Source organism: Geotrypetes seraphini, chromosome 15, assembly GCF_902459505.1.
Source record: "Geotrypetes seraphini chromosome 15, aGeoSer1.1, whole genome shotgun sequence".
In the NCBI taxonomy this organism is placed as follows: Eukaryota; Metazoa; Chordata; class Amphibia; order Gymnophiona; family Dermophiidae; genus Geotrypetes; species Geotrypetes seraphini.
Window position 1 is genome coordinate 35,526,761 of NC_047098.1, and position 17,595 is coordinate 35,544,355.

Here is a 17,595-nt window from a genome sequence, read left to right on the forward strand (position 1 = left end):
GCCGAGCCGAGTCAGGCAGACAGGAGGCAAGGCGCTTCCCCTAGAAATAGGGCTATGGCAATCCAACAGGTGGCAATGTGCTCCACCGTCGGAGATGTTATGGGCCAGGAGGAGTCGCACTCCCCAGCAGAGACGGAGATGCGCTGTACTGACAGAGCTGGAGATGCGCTTCACAGGCCAAGATGGAGCCCAGGCCAACAGAGGCAAGAATGGGCTCCACAGAGAAGATGGTCACCATCAAGAATAGAACTATGCTGCATAGACAAACTGGAGTCGTAGTCCACCAAAAGAGATGGAGCTGTGCTCAAACTGCACCCCATTAATTGTGAGAGATGGACATAGTATGAGCAATTCAGAGTCACCTCCAGAGAGGAAGCTGCACCATACCGCCACAGATAGAGATATGCATTATGGCTCCATATGAAGCTGTGTAGTCCCAACAGAGGACACATGCAGAACAGTCTGAGATCTCCAATCCAAAACTGGAATGCAGTTGAGGAACCCATATGGAGGGGTGAGGGAGCCATGGCCCCCATTCAAATGAGTTGCCCATCCAAACCACGAAGCCACAGAGGCCTAGAAGCTGTGCTCCAGAGACAAAGGGCATAAGGCAAGAAGGTAGCCTGGAACCTGTCGCTAGCACTCAAAGAGAATCAAGCCACCAAGAAATTAGATTGGGGTGGCCAAATGGGACCCATAAGAGTGCTAGTTGGGTCTCTGTTGGTTTTTTTTAATATTGTAATGAGAGAAACAAAGCATTGCTGGAGGCTCCCAAATGGCAAATGACCCCAGTCCAATATCCAATACTAAGACTGTCGCTGATGGCCAACTGAGCCAGCACCATATTACCATGCCTCAACACTCCACTTAAAAAAAACAGAGAACCACCCGGAGGGCTACCAAGAAGGCCTGGGTAGAAAAGCGAGACATATCCCAACCTCAGAGAATTCCAGCTCTCAGCACATTTAAAAACAGGGCACTGACCCCACCACAAACTGAGGAAACCAAAGCCTCTCAGCAAATCCCCATGCCTGCAGCAACCCATGAGTAGGCGAGCAGGGAACACAGCTCACAGACAAGACCAAAGTTGCAAAGAGTACTGCCCCGGGATAGAAAGGAAGAGCCTACCAAAACAGAATCATTGGCGACTGAGGCAGTCTTCCCCAGAACAGGTCGAGTGCCCTCCTTTTTTTTTTTTTTTTAAACCTAAGCTAATAACACACGTCCCAAGAACTACTGCAGGAAAGCCTTCTAGTGAATCCCCAAACTAGGTCAGAACCAGAGAATAAAATCCAAAGTGTAAAGTGGGGAATAAAAATGTCTGCTGCTGAAGAGAAAGCACACTAAGGTGCAGCCATGCGGCACAATGATCCCTGCTCATGATACTGGCCTTGAAGTGAAGGGGAACTGAGTTTGAAAGGGAAATGGGATAAAATTAACCTGATACAATCCTGCTACAGCAGGCCCATACCAGCAAAGTGAAAGGCTATAATACCTCCTGGCACATCCACCATACCTAGAACATATCCTGTGGAGTCTGACAGACACACTACCTACATGTAGAAACCTCCTCACTCCTACAGAAGGAAACTGCAGTACAACTGTTCATCCTTATTTCAGCAAGCGCAACAGAAGAACTGCTCGTCACTTTTTTTTAATGTGAGAAGGGTAAAGGAGATGGCAGGAGCTGGGGAGAGGAACGTGAAATCATCAGGTATACCCCAAGTAGAAGTTCTACTGAACTGGAAAACCCAGAACAGGAGCAATCCAAAGATGAAACTAGGAGTCTATGAGACCATCTATCCACCTGCTGGAGCTAGAGAATCCTGGCTAACCAGGGAGCTTACCATCCTATTTAAGAGAACTCAGTTTTGTTCTCTATCTCTGCTTGCTGGTGGATGGACATAACCCGCACATCTCTGACTTTATCTGCTGTTGACAACAAGGAATTACAAGAAATTAATAATAAATATGTAGGAGATAAATTTGCATAGATTGGATTTCTGAAGAATAGAGATTTCCATCACATATATTCATTATAGATATTCTGACAACTCGACTGGTTGTAGAGTCTGCAGAACAGGTTTTGGAAGCTCTACTCCAACACACTATACTACTTCAAATATAAAAAATAAAACACAAAGCAAAATCTGTTGCATGACCTGTAAGTGTGCAAAAGCCTGGTAACGCTAAGTGGCAGACCAGTCCGTGTTTCAGTTTTAGCAACTCCAGTGGCTTGTGCTTGAAGTCATGACCACCAAGTAATTCTAAAACGAATTTCCAGTTCTGTCAGGCCACAGCCAAGGCAAATGTACACAGTGCTAGCCTTAGCTCACTGCAACATACACATACTGAAATGACACAGGAGAGGTAACTACCAAATCCACATAAGTCAGTCCATCAATTGGACTGGATTTATTATATTTGATATACTGCTTGTACATGAGTATTAAGCGGTTTACAATACTAATACATTAGAAATAAGGGTTACATTTTCAATCATTAGAAAATTTTCCCTCTCTGTCCCAGTGGGCTCACAATCTAATTATAGTATCTACTTCATTTCTCTTCAATTAATTAATTCCTATTTATTAGACTGCCCTTGTGTTGCCTTGACCCTGAGAAAGAAACTTTAGAAACAGGGTCATGTTGAGAGAGGTAGTCCTTACAATGGTTTAAAAAAGCAGGTAAGTGTTCAATTATTATTTTTCAAGACATAAGAGAAAGATGTTTACGATAATGAAAAATTTGAACCTATGAGGAATTTGACTGAAAGACTGAGTATACAAGTATCTTTTTACTCATGGCAGCCATCTGAGGATCCATTACATACAAATAGTAATAATTGAAGGACTGACTTATGTGGATTTGGCAGTTGATGACTGTAGGTCATTGAGCAGGAGCCACAAACGGAGGACTGACAGGAGAAGTAACAGCATGAAATCTGTTTTGCACACAAGCAGAAGCTGACCTTCAACAGAACATCACAAAATAAGGAATGGAATTGTCCTATGAGACTGGTGAACTCAAACTATTATGAAAATGTTCTTTTATTCATCCAATAGTTCAAATGGCTTTATTCATCCAATAACTTAATGACTCGACATGTACATGTTTCGGCCAAATCGGCCTGCTTCAGGAGTCTAGATAGTCTTCTGAATAATGCCAGATGTTTTGTGTGGATATACCAGTCAGTACTAAAATGTAGAATCCTTTGCAACAGTGCTTGCAGCCAAAAGGTCTGGGCATACTGAAGTCCATGAATAAAGCCATTTGAACTATTAGATGAACAAAAGGGCATTTTCATAATAGTTTGAGTTCAGCAGTCTCATTAGGCCAATTCCACTCCTTATTTTGTGGATTTGTGTTTGTGGATTTGTTTCCCCTGTTCTTTTCCCCCCTCCACCTTCAACAGAACATAACACAACATAAAATCAATTTCTAGACCGCATAACCTTGCACTTCTATGCGGTTTACAAAAGGCTAATATAATGTAACAATTAGGGAATGAAGATGGAATTAATTGCCTAAGAGCCTAGAGAACAAATAGGTTTTCAAGCGTCTTCTAAATTCCAAATAGGAAAATGAAATGGTAAGCAATTGTTTAAAATCTTTGTCCCAGATGACAGCCTGATATGAGAACATACATTCATGATATCTTTTAAACTTACAACCCTTCACTGATGGATAAACAAATGAGGCGTGAGTTTGACAAAACAGCATGCTAAAGAAACTTTCCTCCCTCTGACAGGGTATATGCAAAGACACAAATAAAATTGAAATGCATCTTCTGCAAACAGTTAGCTGTGGTTGAAATTCATACCTTCTCAGTAACAGCAGTGAGAGCCATGGCATGTGTCATGAACGAGTCTCCGAACATCAAGCGCTCAGCTTTGTTCATGTTCTTTACTGACAAGCCAAAGACCAGCTCATGGTTGAAGCTGTAAACAATATGAAATAAAGTTTGTAAATGATGTAAATTGGATTGTGTGGTTTTATGAGGGGAGAGAAAGAGGAACTAAATTTACAGACTACAGTAACTTCAAGGTAAGCAACAGTGTGTCTGTGTGGGGAAGGTTGTGAGTGAAGGTCTCCAGTGCTGACATTATGAAGAATAACAGCACTGGGTGCTGAAACCAAGAAAAGTCACAACATAAGTCTCCAAGTTAGCTGCCACACACTGTGAACTGTTTCACCTTGTTGCTAAGTTCAAGAAAGTGAAGTTGCTTATGTGTAACGTGGTGAAGTCCTCAGACTGGTCCTGAGTGTTGGTGTTTTCCCCTCTAAGCCATTGGCTTCCTGGGCATGTGCAGGGCCTTCAGTGGCTCTTCCCCTTGCCAAGTCAGTATTGACTCTAGCTGGAGATATAGATAAAGTTATGTATGTGGGTGAGACGGAGGGAGGGTAAGTCTGGCTGCATTCCCTGCTGTCTACGGAGAACCCACGTTACAAGTAACCAACTTTGCTTCCTCAAGAGACAAACAGGGAAGATGCAGGTACACTTGTTTGTGAGCCCCTAGCTAGAAGCTGTAAATGGGTGATGGTAAAAGTTATTGGGCAAATAAGTTTCGTAGGACTGACTGTCCAAATGAATGTCCTGCACTGAAGTATAGTCCAAACAGTAAGGTTTACTAAGTGTGTGTACTGAAGACCAGGTTGCTGCTTTGCAGATTTCCTGAATTGGAATGGAATGGAAGTTAGCTACTGAACAGACTGTGTGCTCCTATTCTGCTAGGATATGGTTGGCCCACTTTAGTGTAGCAGTATTCGATGCAACAGGATATCCACATGGAGATGGTTCTTCTAGATGCCAGAAGACCCAGATTGGCTAGGTTGTACGTAATGCAATGTTGATTGGTATGATGCAAGTCTTCAGTTGCTTTTAGGTAGAAAAGGAGTACTCTTCTGCAGTCCAAGGTATGTAGGTATGCTGAGGTATGTGGAGAAGGAAAAACAGATGGTGGAATTATGTTTTGGTTAAGGTGGAAATCTGAAACCACCTTAGGAAGGGGTGTCTGTGAAGCTGGACACGGTTAGGAAAGAATTGTGTGTAAGGGTAGTAAGTTACTGAAGCATGGAATTCACTGACACATCTTGCCGACGTGATGGCTGTTCAAAAAACTGTCTTCCATGATACATACCTGAGACAGGCCGTACCCAGTGATTCAAAACATTGTCCAAGACAATGTTGAGATCCCATGGTGGTGGCGGGTCCTGAATGGGAGGGCGGAGATTGGAAAGTCCTCTTATGAAGTGCTCCACTAGGGGATGTTGTGAAACTGGTTTTCCATCCACTGATAAGCAAATATTGCAGATAAATGATATCGCACTGAATTTGTCTTGAAACATGAATCAGACAAGTAGAGAAGGTAAATCAATATCTGTGGAATCGGACATGCAAAATGGGATCTGGCATGGGTAGATATCCAATGAGAAAAAATTAGTCCATTTTGATTGGTAGGATCTTCTGGATGAAGGCTGTCTAGCAGCTAGAATTGATGTTACTGTTTGAGGATGCTCTGTTCAATTTCCACACATTGAGGTTGAGGCTGGGTAGGTTGGGGTGAAGAATCTGCCTGTTCTGTTGTGTGAGGAGGAATCAGATCCCAGAGGAATTGTAGAGGCATCGAACAGGTCCAAGAGAAGTGGGTAGCATATTTGTCTGGGCTGCCGAGGAGCAATTAGGATTAGATAGGCGGAGTTCTTGATGATTTTATGTAGATCCCTGAATATAAGTGGAAATGGTGGAAAGGCATATAGAAGAATTTTTGTCCAACTGATGGACAAAGCACATGACACCAACATACATAGGAGTACAGTGGTTCTTCAGTATGATTTTTGATGTGGTCATAGAACCTTGGTAGATCTTTCTGCCCATCAAGCCCAAGAGATGGCAGTCTTTCCCTGGAGGCACATAGAATTGGGTCCCGGATGTCTTTTAGCTTTTTTAATGGCTGATTCAGAGACCATGGAATGGTGTGGCAGCTGTTGTAGAACCTGCCTGAAGAAATGCTGCACTATCCTGTAAGAAGTGCTACAACAGGAGAAGGAAAGATGAAGCTGACTGAGGTACCTGCAATTGTTGAGAAGTAATCTCCTTAGTGAGGAGAGGCATGGAGGTAGCAGGGAGGGCTGCTTTGGAAGTATAAGGTTCACATCTTGGAGGAGCCTTTTCTTTATTTTTAATCTTGGTTTTTGAAGGCACAGAAGAGGACGGAGGAGGATTGGACTTTGAAACTTGAGATGAGGCACCTGGAATCTCCTGAAGATGTTGGCCCCAATGAGGGGGGAAGGACCAGGAATCCAAAACCGGGAACAGTATGAGCTAGTATTATGCAGTGGAACTGCTGCATCCAGAGGGGAGGGGGCTGAGGGTTCTGTCTGTCTCCGTCTTCTTCCAGCCTTGTCCACTGGAATCCGCTGACTTTTTCCCCTCTGGTGCTGTTAGGGATCTACAGGTTATCTACCGCAGCAGTGTTGATACAAGGCCCTGGAGGGATGCAGTGAGCAGAGTAGCTGGTGGTTGTGATCCAGACATTTGCAGAGCTGCACTGAAGAGGACCACTACCATTTGTGCTGGTTTCCCAAAGGTAAGGCTATTGTGGTGGTCCTAAAGAGCTGTGTGTTCCATGGATGCTGAATTTCTTGTTGATTGCCAACTCGATAGTGGTTTTCCCTTTGTTTTTTTTTAAAGAGTCTGTGGTTAATTTTATTTTTTAAGCCATCTCCTGCACTGATTGGCTGTCGATTTCTCTTTTTCTTTTTTTAAATCTAGTGAGTGTGTGAAGAGAGAGGAGAGATGTAACCATTAGGAGCAGCTGAAAAAAAACCTGACACGGAGAATGGAGGAGCCAAGGAAGGCAGTAGTCCCCACACATACCCAGTAAGCCAAAGTTTTATTTTAGCTAGGGGAGAGCACCAACACATAGGATCAGTCTGAGAACTTCACCAAGTGTGCCTGCATCTCCTTTGCTTGTCTCCGGTGAATGGATGTGCATCTGACAGTTCTGCAACTTCGTCTCAATCGAAGCAGAGAAAATGGTTTCACAATTCATAAGTAACCTTTGAAGGGAGTACAGTAGTATGGGATATATTGCAACATTGCTTCATCTAAAGAGACCCACAAATGCTTGCGCCTTCCCATCCTTAGCACTTACACGTCCATGTCGCTGATCCCCAGCTTGCCATGGAAGTGTTTTCCAACATCACATCCAAACCACACAGCCTAGAAACAGAAAGAAGATCGTTACACTCAAGTGATGACTCATGAGGTCTTTAGAAGGACCAAGTGATGTACGCACAAACCTCGCCATCCTTAATGGAAGCAGAAGCCAGCTTTTTCAGGGTGGCGACAGGCTGGTTGTTGTAGAGAGTTTTTCTTCCTCCCACCATATTGCTGAGGTATTCCACTGTGTACAGGCTGCCATACTCGTGCTGTGGCCGAGGGTCATTCACTAGACAAACCTGCCAAAAATCAAACCAACACAACTCAGGGAAAAAAAACAAAAAGACAAACAGCCTAAGGGGTGCCAAAATTCCATCTTATTCTCCACATGCACTCACAGGGCCCTTGTGAAGAGGAAGAGACAGACTGTTTTTACGGTGATATAGAATGCAATGTTGCACTCTGCTCTTTCATTAAGGGGGTATTTATTTACTAAGGTTTGGTAATACCAGGCATTTATCACACCTTAATTTCACATTGGGGTGAGTAACCTGTGCAACTCAGTACCACATATTATTCACTACCTTGGGGGGAATCGAGCTACAAAGCTAAAGCCCAAAATGATCTTAGGCTGCTTGTAAAACTGTCAATACTCCCTTTCCCATAACAGCTTCTTCTTGATGCAGTACTAATCCACTCCCCCTCAATATAGCAAATCCATTTCCCTTCAACCATCCCCCTTTTGGATATCCCCCTACCTAAGGAGCCCTGGCCTCCCCTAATCACCACTCTCCCACATTTCTAGAGTTAGAAACTTCAGTGCCAGGCAAAATGGTAGAATTATTAAAAAAGGGATGGTTAACAAGACTAAGAATGTTATAATGCCCCTGTATCGCTCCGTTGCACTCATCTGGAGTATTGCGTTCAATTCTGGTCTCCTTATCTCAAGAAAGACATAGTGGTGCTAGAAAAGGTTCAAAGAAGAGCGACCAAGATGGTAAAGGGGATGGAACTCCTCTCATATGAGGAAAGACCAAAACGGTTAAAGCTCTTCAGCTTGGAAAAGAGATGGCTGAGGGGAGATAAGATTGAAGTCTACAAAATCCTGAGCATAGTTGAACGGGTACAAGTGGATCGATTTTTCAGTCCATCAAAAATTACAAAGACTAGGGGGACACTCGATGAAGTTACAGGGAAATACTTTTCAATTGTAGGAAATTTTTTTTCACTCAGAATAGTTAGACTCTGGAATGCGTTGCCAGAGGATGTGGTAAGAGCGGATAGCGTAGCTGGTTTTAAGAAAGGTTTGGACAAGTTCCTGGAGGAAAAGTCCATAGTCTGTTACTGAGAAAGACATGGGGGAAGCTACTGCTTGCCCTGTATCGGTAGCAAGGAATTTTGCTACACCTTGGGTTTTAGCCAGGTACTAGTGACCTGAATTGGCCACCGTGAGAACGGGCTACTGGGCTTGATGGATAAATTGGTCTGATCCAGTAAGGCTATTATTATGTTCTTATGTTCTAAATATGTTAAAGAACATCTCCAGGGTCTGGTACCACCTATAGAGTGTTTTATAATTATTCAAACATATTGCTAGCAATTCAGCCTTTCTGCATATGCTCATAATGGGCAGACCATTCTTTTCTAGAAACCCACACTGCCATATCCTTCCACGTTAACAAATGCCTCCCCTTCTGGTAGTGATCCTGCTGAAAGGTCTTATATATCCTCAAAATGCCATCTTTCAGCAGAGAACCTCACCTGTAAATGCTTCTTTCCTGACACATCTCATTTCCCTATTGTTAGCAAAAAGTTTATGTCTTGACTGTAGAGGAATACATTCCCTTCTTCCAATTCATACTCTTTTATATCTCCAAAGGGCACAAGCTCCCTTGGTCTGGAAATTGCCTGAAGAATTTCAGCCCCATAACTTCTCACTTCTCTTATACCATATCCACCTTCCCTGATGCAAAGGCTACGTTGTTCCTTAGAGGCAATCACTGACACACCTTCCTATCTCTCCAGATTTTGTTCCAAGCCATTTGAGCTTTTTTTAAACTTTATTTTTTAATTGCAATTTAACATTATTCACAAAACATAATTCTTGTTCCAAGTAACACAGAAAGGAATAAATCTCAAGAAATAATCATTAGGGTGAAACCAACAATTTCTTCCCAAAAACAGAATTAACATCTTCCTTAGACCACAAAAAGGAAGAAGTTCTTCACACCAAGACAAAACAAGAAAATTAAAGAGAGTGTTTAGACATAATGTTACATAGGAAAGGAATTTACACAATATTCCATCCATCTTTAATATATTCCAACTATAATTTCTTTAGCTCTAGAAATGTTTTCAACTGTTCAGGGACATAGAAAATATATTTGTTACTACCAAAATGGACCTGGCATATACAGGGGTAAGCTAATAAGAAAGTGGCCCCTAAACTTATGGTCTCTTGCCTCATAGATAGGTAATTTTTCTGATGTTCTTGAGTTTCTTTAGTTACATCAGGATATATCTGAACTTTTTTTTATCTCCAGAAAGAGCCTGTGAGTTTTTAAAGTATAATCTCAAAACCGTATTCAAATCTTGCTCAAGCACAAATGAGACCAATAAAGTGGCCTGGTTTCCGTAATAGTTTGTTCCAAAATAGCAGATATATTTGCAACACCAATCTGGCTTTCTTCTCTGTTTACACCCTCTCCAATCTCCTGAGTGCATTTCTTTAATGGTAAATAATGGAGGAGGAATAGTTTCAGAGGTAAATTTTAATTTTTTTTTTTTATCAAAAATCTCTTAAATAAATCAATAGCCATTACCCCTGGAGTTTGGGGAAAGTTCAGCAAACAAAGGTTCAAACACCTATTGCTCAATTTTCTTATGAATGGCCAAACTTTCATCGATACATTTTTAAATTGTTTTAATTGCTGTATATCCTCCTGTAATGTCTCGATTTGTTTGGTTAAGTCTATTTTAACTGATTCCACAGTTTGTGTCAAAGTTTCAGTTTTAGAAATTACCTCCACAGTTCATCTCCCAATCATGGTTTCCAGGTTCTTCAACATTGCCCATATTGAGGAAAGGTTAACCTCTTTGGGTACAATATTCTGCTCCTCAGACGCTCCAATGGTCTGTGCGATCCCACCATGAGGAACCTCAGTCCCAGCAGAATCTGCTATTTGGGGGTCTCTAGTCACTGCTGTCAGATGCCAGACATGGAGGTTTGGAAAGGGGGGAAGGCGAAAGAGATGTATCATGTCCTAGAGTGGCCTATGTTCCTTCGGCGGGACTCAACTCCATTACTCCCTCTGGATAGCTTTCGGTGAGGAAGCAGTCTATCATTTGCTGAAGGGAAGATAACATAGAAGTTGGAAGGGAAACAGACCTTAAAATCCCCTCTCTCTTTGTATATGGCATTATCAAGCAAAAATGTAGGAAACTGCAGGACCGATATCCACCAACGCTCACAATGAATTCATTCCACCGCCATCTTGGGCTCCTTCCCTCCATTTGACAAATTTTTAACGTCCGAAGCAAAAAAGGATTCCCTGCTGTGCTTTGAAATTCTGTACCCATTGCTCAACCACAGGAGGGTCTCAAGTGGCACCTGCCCCACATCCTATTGCTGTAACCTAATCTCACAGTTTTGTTCTGGGATTATTCCATTCTAGCAATGTCTTCAGTAGGACTATTAACATTATTATTGAAAATTAAGAACCACTATCCCCCTTCCCACCCCTTCTTTCTTATTTAGATACATAACTGCCTGCCTTGCCCTGGGTGGTTTCCTTTGCCAAATATACACAAAACATTTGTATTTAACATACTGAAGAAAGAGTCGTGGATTTGTATAGGTAAGACGGCAAACAAGTACAATGCTATGAGTATTTTAAGACAGGCAAGGGGCTCGATTACATGGATGAGCATTGGAGTATCGTTTTAATACTGCTGGCTCAACAGCATCGGACCCTTAAGGAAGACTATTTATTAGCTGAAACATGGACCATGTAGGGTCTACTTGTTACAGTTTATCATATCTGTGCAGACTGTTGTTGGACAAGCTTACTGGCTTCACTGTTTATTATTTTGATACACCCATTTACCATTCCATATGTTGGAATAAACTTTTGAATCAATACATTGGTTCCACTTTTTGTCTGGTTTTGTGGTTTTTCCTGTATTTGTTGAATATTGAGGACATTTTAGTGTCTGTTGGGGTCCTTATTTAGTGCATCCATTGGTCCCTCAATCCCACTCTCCATTGTACCTCCATTATGAAGGGCCAGTACACTGTAGATCTGTAACCCATTCTGGGCTCTTTAGGGAGGACGGGCTAAAAAAACTGAGTAAATATATAAATTCTGTCAAAAGGCCTTCTCCACGTTAACTGTGAAAAGTAACATAGATTTCATAAGCATACAGAGCCTCCCAAATTATATTCAATATCCTCCTAATATTACCAGAAGCAAGGTGTTCTGTAATATACCCCACTTGGTCTGAATGCGCAAGATGAGGCATTCTCTTATCTAATATTTTGGTCAGAATTTTTTGGTCCATTCTCAAGAGAGATATAGGCCTCTACAACCCATATGATCCTGGGTCTTTACCCTCTTTGTGTAGAATAGTCATCCCTGCAAGGAGCAAGATATATGGTAATTTACTCACATTCTCTATGCTATTATAAAGATTGGTCAGTTGACATCTAAATAAATTATAAAATCCATCCAGCCCCAGAGCTTTCCCTAAAGGAAGCCTCTTAATCACTTCCAATACTTGCATCCTTATTATGGGCCTATCCAACTAACCCTCCATCCTCTAATCCTAATCCAGTAAAGTCCATGGTCTCCATCTTTTCTAAATATCACCTTTCAACAAACAGTTTATCAGAAGCCTATGCAATGACGCCAGCCTCTGCTTTAACTTTATGTCAACTTAGCTTAGGTAGAAGTCTATGAAATCTTTCACAAACACAATGTAATATTTATTTTTACAGCAAGAATGTTCTCACTCACATTTGCTCAGAGTTTATAAAAGAAGTAGCTAATGTCACATGAATAGCAGTGTCCTCCCTTCCCAATCTCTCAGATACACTGATTCAACATATACTACTGGGCACCCACTGCCAGGAGAAACAGAGAATTAAATCTCCTGTATTTAAAAAATATAGCTGGGAATTGCCCCCAGGACTTTGTTTTCTTTTTGTAGCAAGAAGAAGGCCCACTGGGGTCAGAGTCTGGGTCTGCTGTTGACCCTATGACCACATTTGCCAACCTTGTCCTCCACATTGAAGATGGGTTTCACATGCTCCTTGTAGAACTGCTGAGGTGTCAGGGGCCCAATCTTGTGGTAGTTCTTTTCCTTATCCCTGAATTCCCAAGTAAACGTTTCAGGCGGGCTTCCCAGGCAGATACTCACTACACGGAACACCTAGGAGCAAACAAGAAATCAACAAAGCACTACAGAAAATCATCAGCAAACATCTGAAAATAGTGCTTCACCCTTCCCTCTGATAGAATGGCACACTGATTCTGCTGAGTCACTCCAGATCTGTGTCTACCTGCATAAGATATTTGTAAAGTGCTTTGATTGTACAACAAAAAGATGATATATCCAGTCCCATTATCCCTTACCCACCAAACAGTTCTTTATCTCTCTTTCTAACTATTTTCATTCAAAAAATATCAGGGATGCCTTTCCAGTATAAGAAAAAAACATTTTTATTAAGCGTTATGTTTTCTCCTCTAAGCGGAAAGGGATTGGGACTTGTATACCATCTTTTTGTAATTTTACAACCACAGTCAAAGCAGTTTACATACAGTACTTCAAGCATTTTCCCTGTCTGTTCCGGTGGGCTCACAATCCATCTAATGCAGTGGTCTCAAACGCAAACTCTTTGCAGGGCCACATTTTGGATTTGTAGGTACTTTGAGGGCCTAAGAAAAAATAATTAATGTCTTATTAAAAAATGAAAATTTTGCATGAGGTAAATACTCATTATAGTTTATAAATCTTTCCTTTTATCTAAGTTTTAATAATAATATTGTAATTTATAGCTAAAGAGACATATGATCAAGAAACTGTTTTATTTACTTTTGTGATTATGATAAACATACCGTGGGCCGCAAAATAGTACCTGACGGGCCACCAGTTTGAGACCACTGATCTAATGTACCTGGGGCAGTGGAGGATTAAGTGACTTGCCCAGGGTCACAGGGAGCAGCACAGGATTTGAACCCACAATCTCAGGGTGCCAAGGCTGTGGCTCTAACCATTGCGCCACACTCTCTTTTCTAGCATTATATTGGGGGGGGGGAGTGCTGCTTCAGAACACAAGGATTACACCATCTCCTCCTTAAGAAGCCCTAGTCTTTATTTCACTTAAAGACCCTTTACAATACATGAGTATGTGCTGCTATAAAATGACAATGAAGCCTCGGTACTAAGTGAAATTTCTGCCCCACTGGAACCGATTGCACAACACCCTAATGCTACAGCTCAACATTCCAGTATGGTAACTGGAACTTGTTTAAGGACTTAAGTTGAGGGCCTCACAAAAGAGGATAAAAGGAATTTGCATTACTTCATTCATACTGTAATAGACTAAGCAAAAAAAAAAAAAAAAAAAAGTCGAAAGAATGGAGGAAAAAATCTAACTTTAATTCTGTCCCCATGGAGGAAAAACAGTTTATTCTGCAATCTAGTTTTATTAAAGAGAAAGTTCTGGGTTTCATAGTTCATATAAAAGTATAAACGCCACTATTTTAATTGGATTCCTAAAATCACTGGAAAAAATTAATGAGCCCGAAACGAGTTCCACTTGGATCTTCCTCAGTTGAAAAGTCTGAGGATTTTGTGAAAATGGGAAATGAACAATCAAGACCGAGCAGGGTGATACAAAATAATGCAGGACATAGGAAATTATGGTCAACAGGGACAATTACTAGAGAAGAGAGAGCATTCCATGTCCCCAGACATGCATGAGGCTCTGATCGGAGTCGGAGTCGAGGAGTCGGAGGAAATTTCAGGTACCTGGAGTCAGAGTCGGAGTCTGAAGTACAAAAAACTGAGGAGTCGGAGTCGGAACATTTATCTACCGACTCCATTTTTGAACTTGGCATACCAATCACGAGCGATTCTTTCAGCTATAGCACCCACTATATACACAGCACAAATGTTGCGAGCAGCTTCTGCGGCTTTAGAACCTTGATTAAAAGCAAAAAGAAGGTGGTGTCGAAAATGCTCATTTCTCTCAACTTGACATTCCATTTTAAAGATCTGAAAATTAACCAGTGCCGTGGAGTCGGAGTCGAGGAGTCGGAGGAAATTTTGGGTACCTGGAGTCGGAGTCGGAGTCTGAAGTACAAAAAACTGAGGAGTCGGAGTCGGAACATTTATCTACCAACTCCACAGCCCTGCCTAAAACCATTGGAAAAAATTAATGAGCCCGAAACGAGTTCCACTTGGATCTTCCTCAGTTGAAAAGTCTGAGGATTTTGTGAAAATGGGAAATGAACAATCAAGAGCAGGACATAGGAAATTATGGTCAACAGGGACAATTACCAGAGATGAGAGAGCATTCCATGTCCCCAGACATGCATGAGGCTCTGACTAGTGCTTGGTATTAAGCTCCCTATAAATCTACTTCCTTATTACTAGCTTTGTGATTCATGACCCCAAACTGATCTCAGTGTCCAAGAAAGTGCTGCCCACTATTACACCTTCTCACTTTTAGTCCTGTACCACTAAAGCGGTCTCCCCCTCCAAAATTCAAAATGTCCCACCCTGTTTTAAGAAAGTATCCTTTAGCCTTCAGACTCATTACAATCCCCAGTTCCACCCCAAATATCTATTCAATCTTTTGTATCAAAATCAATAAATCATGCTATGTAGATATATATCCCCTAATTCTAAACTTGCATATACAATTTTATGCTTAGCATGCAAAGTTGCACACGTACCTTACCGAACGGTGTCAGTTACACATAATTTAATAGTTGTTAACTGGTATTAACCAATTATTGGCTATAACGGGTATTAATTGAAGCTGACATTACGGTAATTAGCCCAAGCATAGGATACCACAAGCACTGAAAGCAATAAAAGTGGTTTTGACTACACCCTGAAGCTCAGACTATATATACACACAGAGTCCTTATTCTGGCTTGCAAACAGCACTAGCATAGTTGTGGAACAACCATCATCTATCTCACCATTCCTATATCAGTGGGATAGAGGCAAAGGGACAAGGATGCTGCAGCTGTCCCTTGTTCCCTGCAACTGACTGCACAACACCCTGCTGCTACAGCTCAACATACCAGCATGATAACTTCACCAGAGAACAGGAAAAAGCCACAAGAATTTAATGGGGACAACCTGTTCCTTAATGCATACATAGAAGAATCAGTGCACATCTGAACGGAGAGCACACTTGCCAATGCACTAATGTCACAGTGCTACAGAGGATGCTCGGTAGTGCTGCCTGATTCCGGGAAATTTTTTTTTTTTTTGATTCGATTCGATTCACTTTTCCTGCCCAATTGGACGTTTTTTCAAATGTCCTGGCAGGTTTATTTTATAGTCTTTCCACCCACCCCAACACTCTTTGCCCTCTCCAACCCCACTCTGGCGCTGTGGTGTAAACAAAATAAAAAATACTTTTTCTCTGTTAGATCCTAGCTCACATTCGCTGCCTAACACCAGTTCTGACAGGATATATATTTCAATCTGACATATTGTAATTACAAAATAGAAAATAAAATTATTTTTTCTACTTTTCTATTTCCCTCCATGCAGCATCTCTCCTTTCCTCCCTTCCATTATCATGTGCATCATTTCTTTCTCTCTCCCTATGTCCAACATTTCTTCCTCTCTCTTCTCCATGCATGTCTCCCTCCCTTCCACCCCTTTCTATCGCTTTGTTTCATCTCTCCCTTCCTCTCCTCCACCTCAATTCTTCCTCTTTCTCCCCCTCCCCCGAACAGCAGTTTTCCTCCTCTCCCACTCATCCCCCTGTGCAGCAGCACCCCACAGATCCTCCCACCATGAAACCTAACATACCTCCAAGGCCTCCAGCAGCAGCGCTCTGAACGGGCTACTTCGCGACCTGCCCCACTAGGGCTTCCTTCTGCTGCGTCACCGATGACATCATCAGAGATAAGGTAGGGTTGTACATAAATTAAATTTTTTAACTGCACGATTAATCATGATTGGAATTTTTAATCACACGATTAATCGCATATAACACCCCCTCACATTTCCTCCTATACAGTGTACTATAAAGATGTAAATTCTCAAATCTAATTACTAAGCTAAAAATAAAATCATTTATCTTACCTATAAGCATCCTGCCCTTGCAAAGCAAGCAGTTGCACAACTTACTGTTTCACGAGGGCAGAACATTCACAGGGAAAACCTGAAGCTGAGGCAGCAGCTGTACTGAATGAAGTGCCCTTACCACGGTGAAGGGAAGGGGGGAAAAAAAGGTTAGATGGAAGAAGGGAGCAGTACAAACAATGAAACCAGGAGAGGAAGGAAGGGAAAAGAAGGGTTGAACTTGGAGACAGGTAAGAGTTGGGGGCTTGTGGTTGGGGGGGGGCTTGTGGCTTTGGGGGACGGGAGAGCGCAATTAATGCATTAAAATTATTAACACATTAATCACATTAAAAATGTGATAAATGTATAGCCTTAATGTGTATGAATGCTGAATCCCTTCAACGTTTATTTCTGATCAGCTGTGCTATTCTGCCCCCTTGTGGGGAATTCATTTTTAAAAAATTAAAAATTGCAAACCTCTGTCACAACACAGAATCACCTGCACATGAGAGGCACTTTCTGTCTGATATAACTATGTGCATTGGAGTGTTTGGGTAAATCATATCATTACATCATATTTTATGTTGAAATCTGTTTCTGTTTTGTGAAAATTATTAATAAACAATATCATCAAGCATCAGAATAGTCAACAGAACAAACAAAACATCAAAACTCCAATCCCTTAAATCTCCCTTCTCCCTCCAATTACTAACTTCCAAATAGCAAAAAAAAAAGTAAACAAAACTAAGCAATAAAACTGCAGATCCCATTTACCTACCCCCCACTCAAAGTACTCAACGCAAGAAGATGTTTGACAACCTACTAGCGACGCAAGCAGCGAAACTTGACCATACCATCTCCAACTTGCTGATAACAACAAGCGATTTCAAATCTTTTCGAAAAGAAATCAAAACCCCCGCTATTCAAAAAATTTATCCAGATGTCTTAACTCTAACCCTGGTTTTCCCCTCCGTGTAATTCCCCCCCCAAATCTCTCCTCATCCCCAGTTATTCTTTCTCTTCAAAGTCTCAAGCATGTCAACTGCTTCCCTAATTGTATATTTACTGGAATTGCACTATCTCCTATTTGTACAGCCCCCCTATTTGTATAGCCC

The 17,595-nt window shown here is 41.6% G+C and overlaps 1 protein-coding gene and 1 long non-coding RNA gene across 3 annotated transcripts in view; one reads left to right on the plus strand and one right to left on the minus strand.

Moving 5' to 3' along the window:
* Positions 1-17,595, plus strand: part of LOC117348996 — a 118,193-nt gene that overhangs the window by 96,235 nt on the left and 4,363 nt on the right. The window lies entirely within an intron of this gene.
* The window catches only part of BLMH (bleomycin hydrolase), an 88,024-nt gene that overhangs the window by 55,662 nt on the left and 14,767 nt on the right, over positions 1-17,595 (minus strand). The window contains exons 7-10 of the mRNA XM_033921799.1: positions 12,440-12,595; positions 7,306-7,464; positions 7,158-7,225; positions 3,824-3,941 (exon numbers count right to left, since the gene is read on the minus strand). Of these exons, the coding sequence (XP_033777690.1) occupies positions 3,824-3,941; positions 7,158-7,225; positions 7,306-7,464; positions 12,440-12,595 (501 nt within the window). The remainder of the gene's footprint in view (positions 1-3,823; positions 3,942-7,157; positions 7,226-7,305; positions 7,465-12,439; positions 12,596-17,595) is intronic.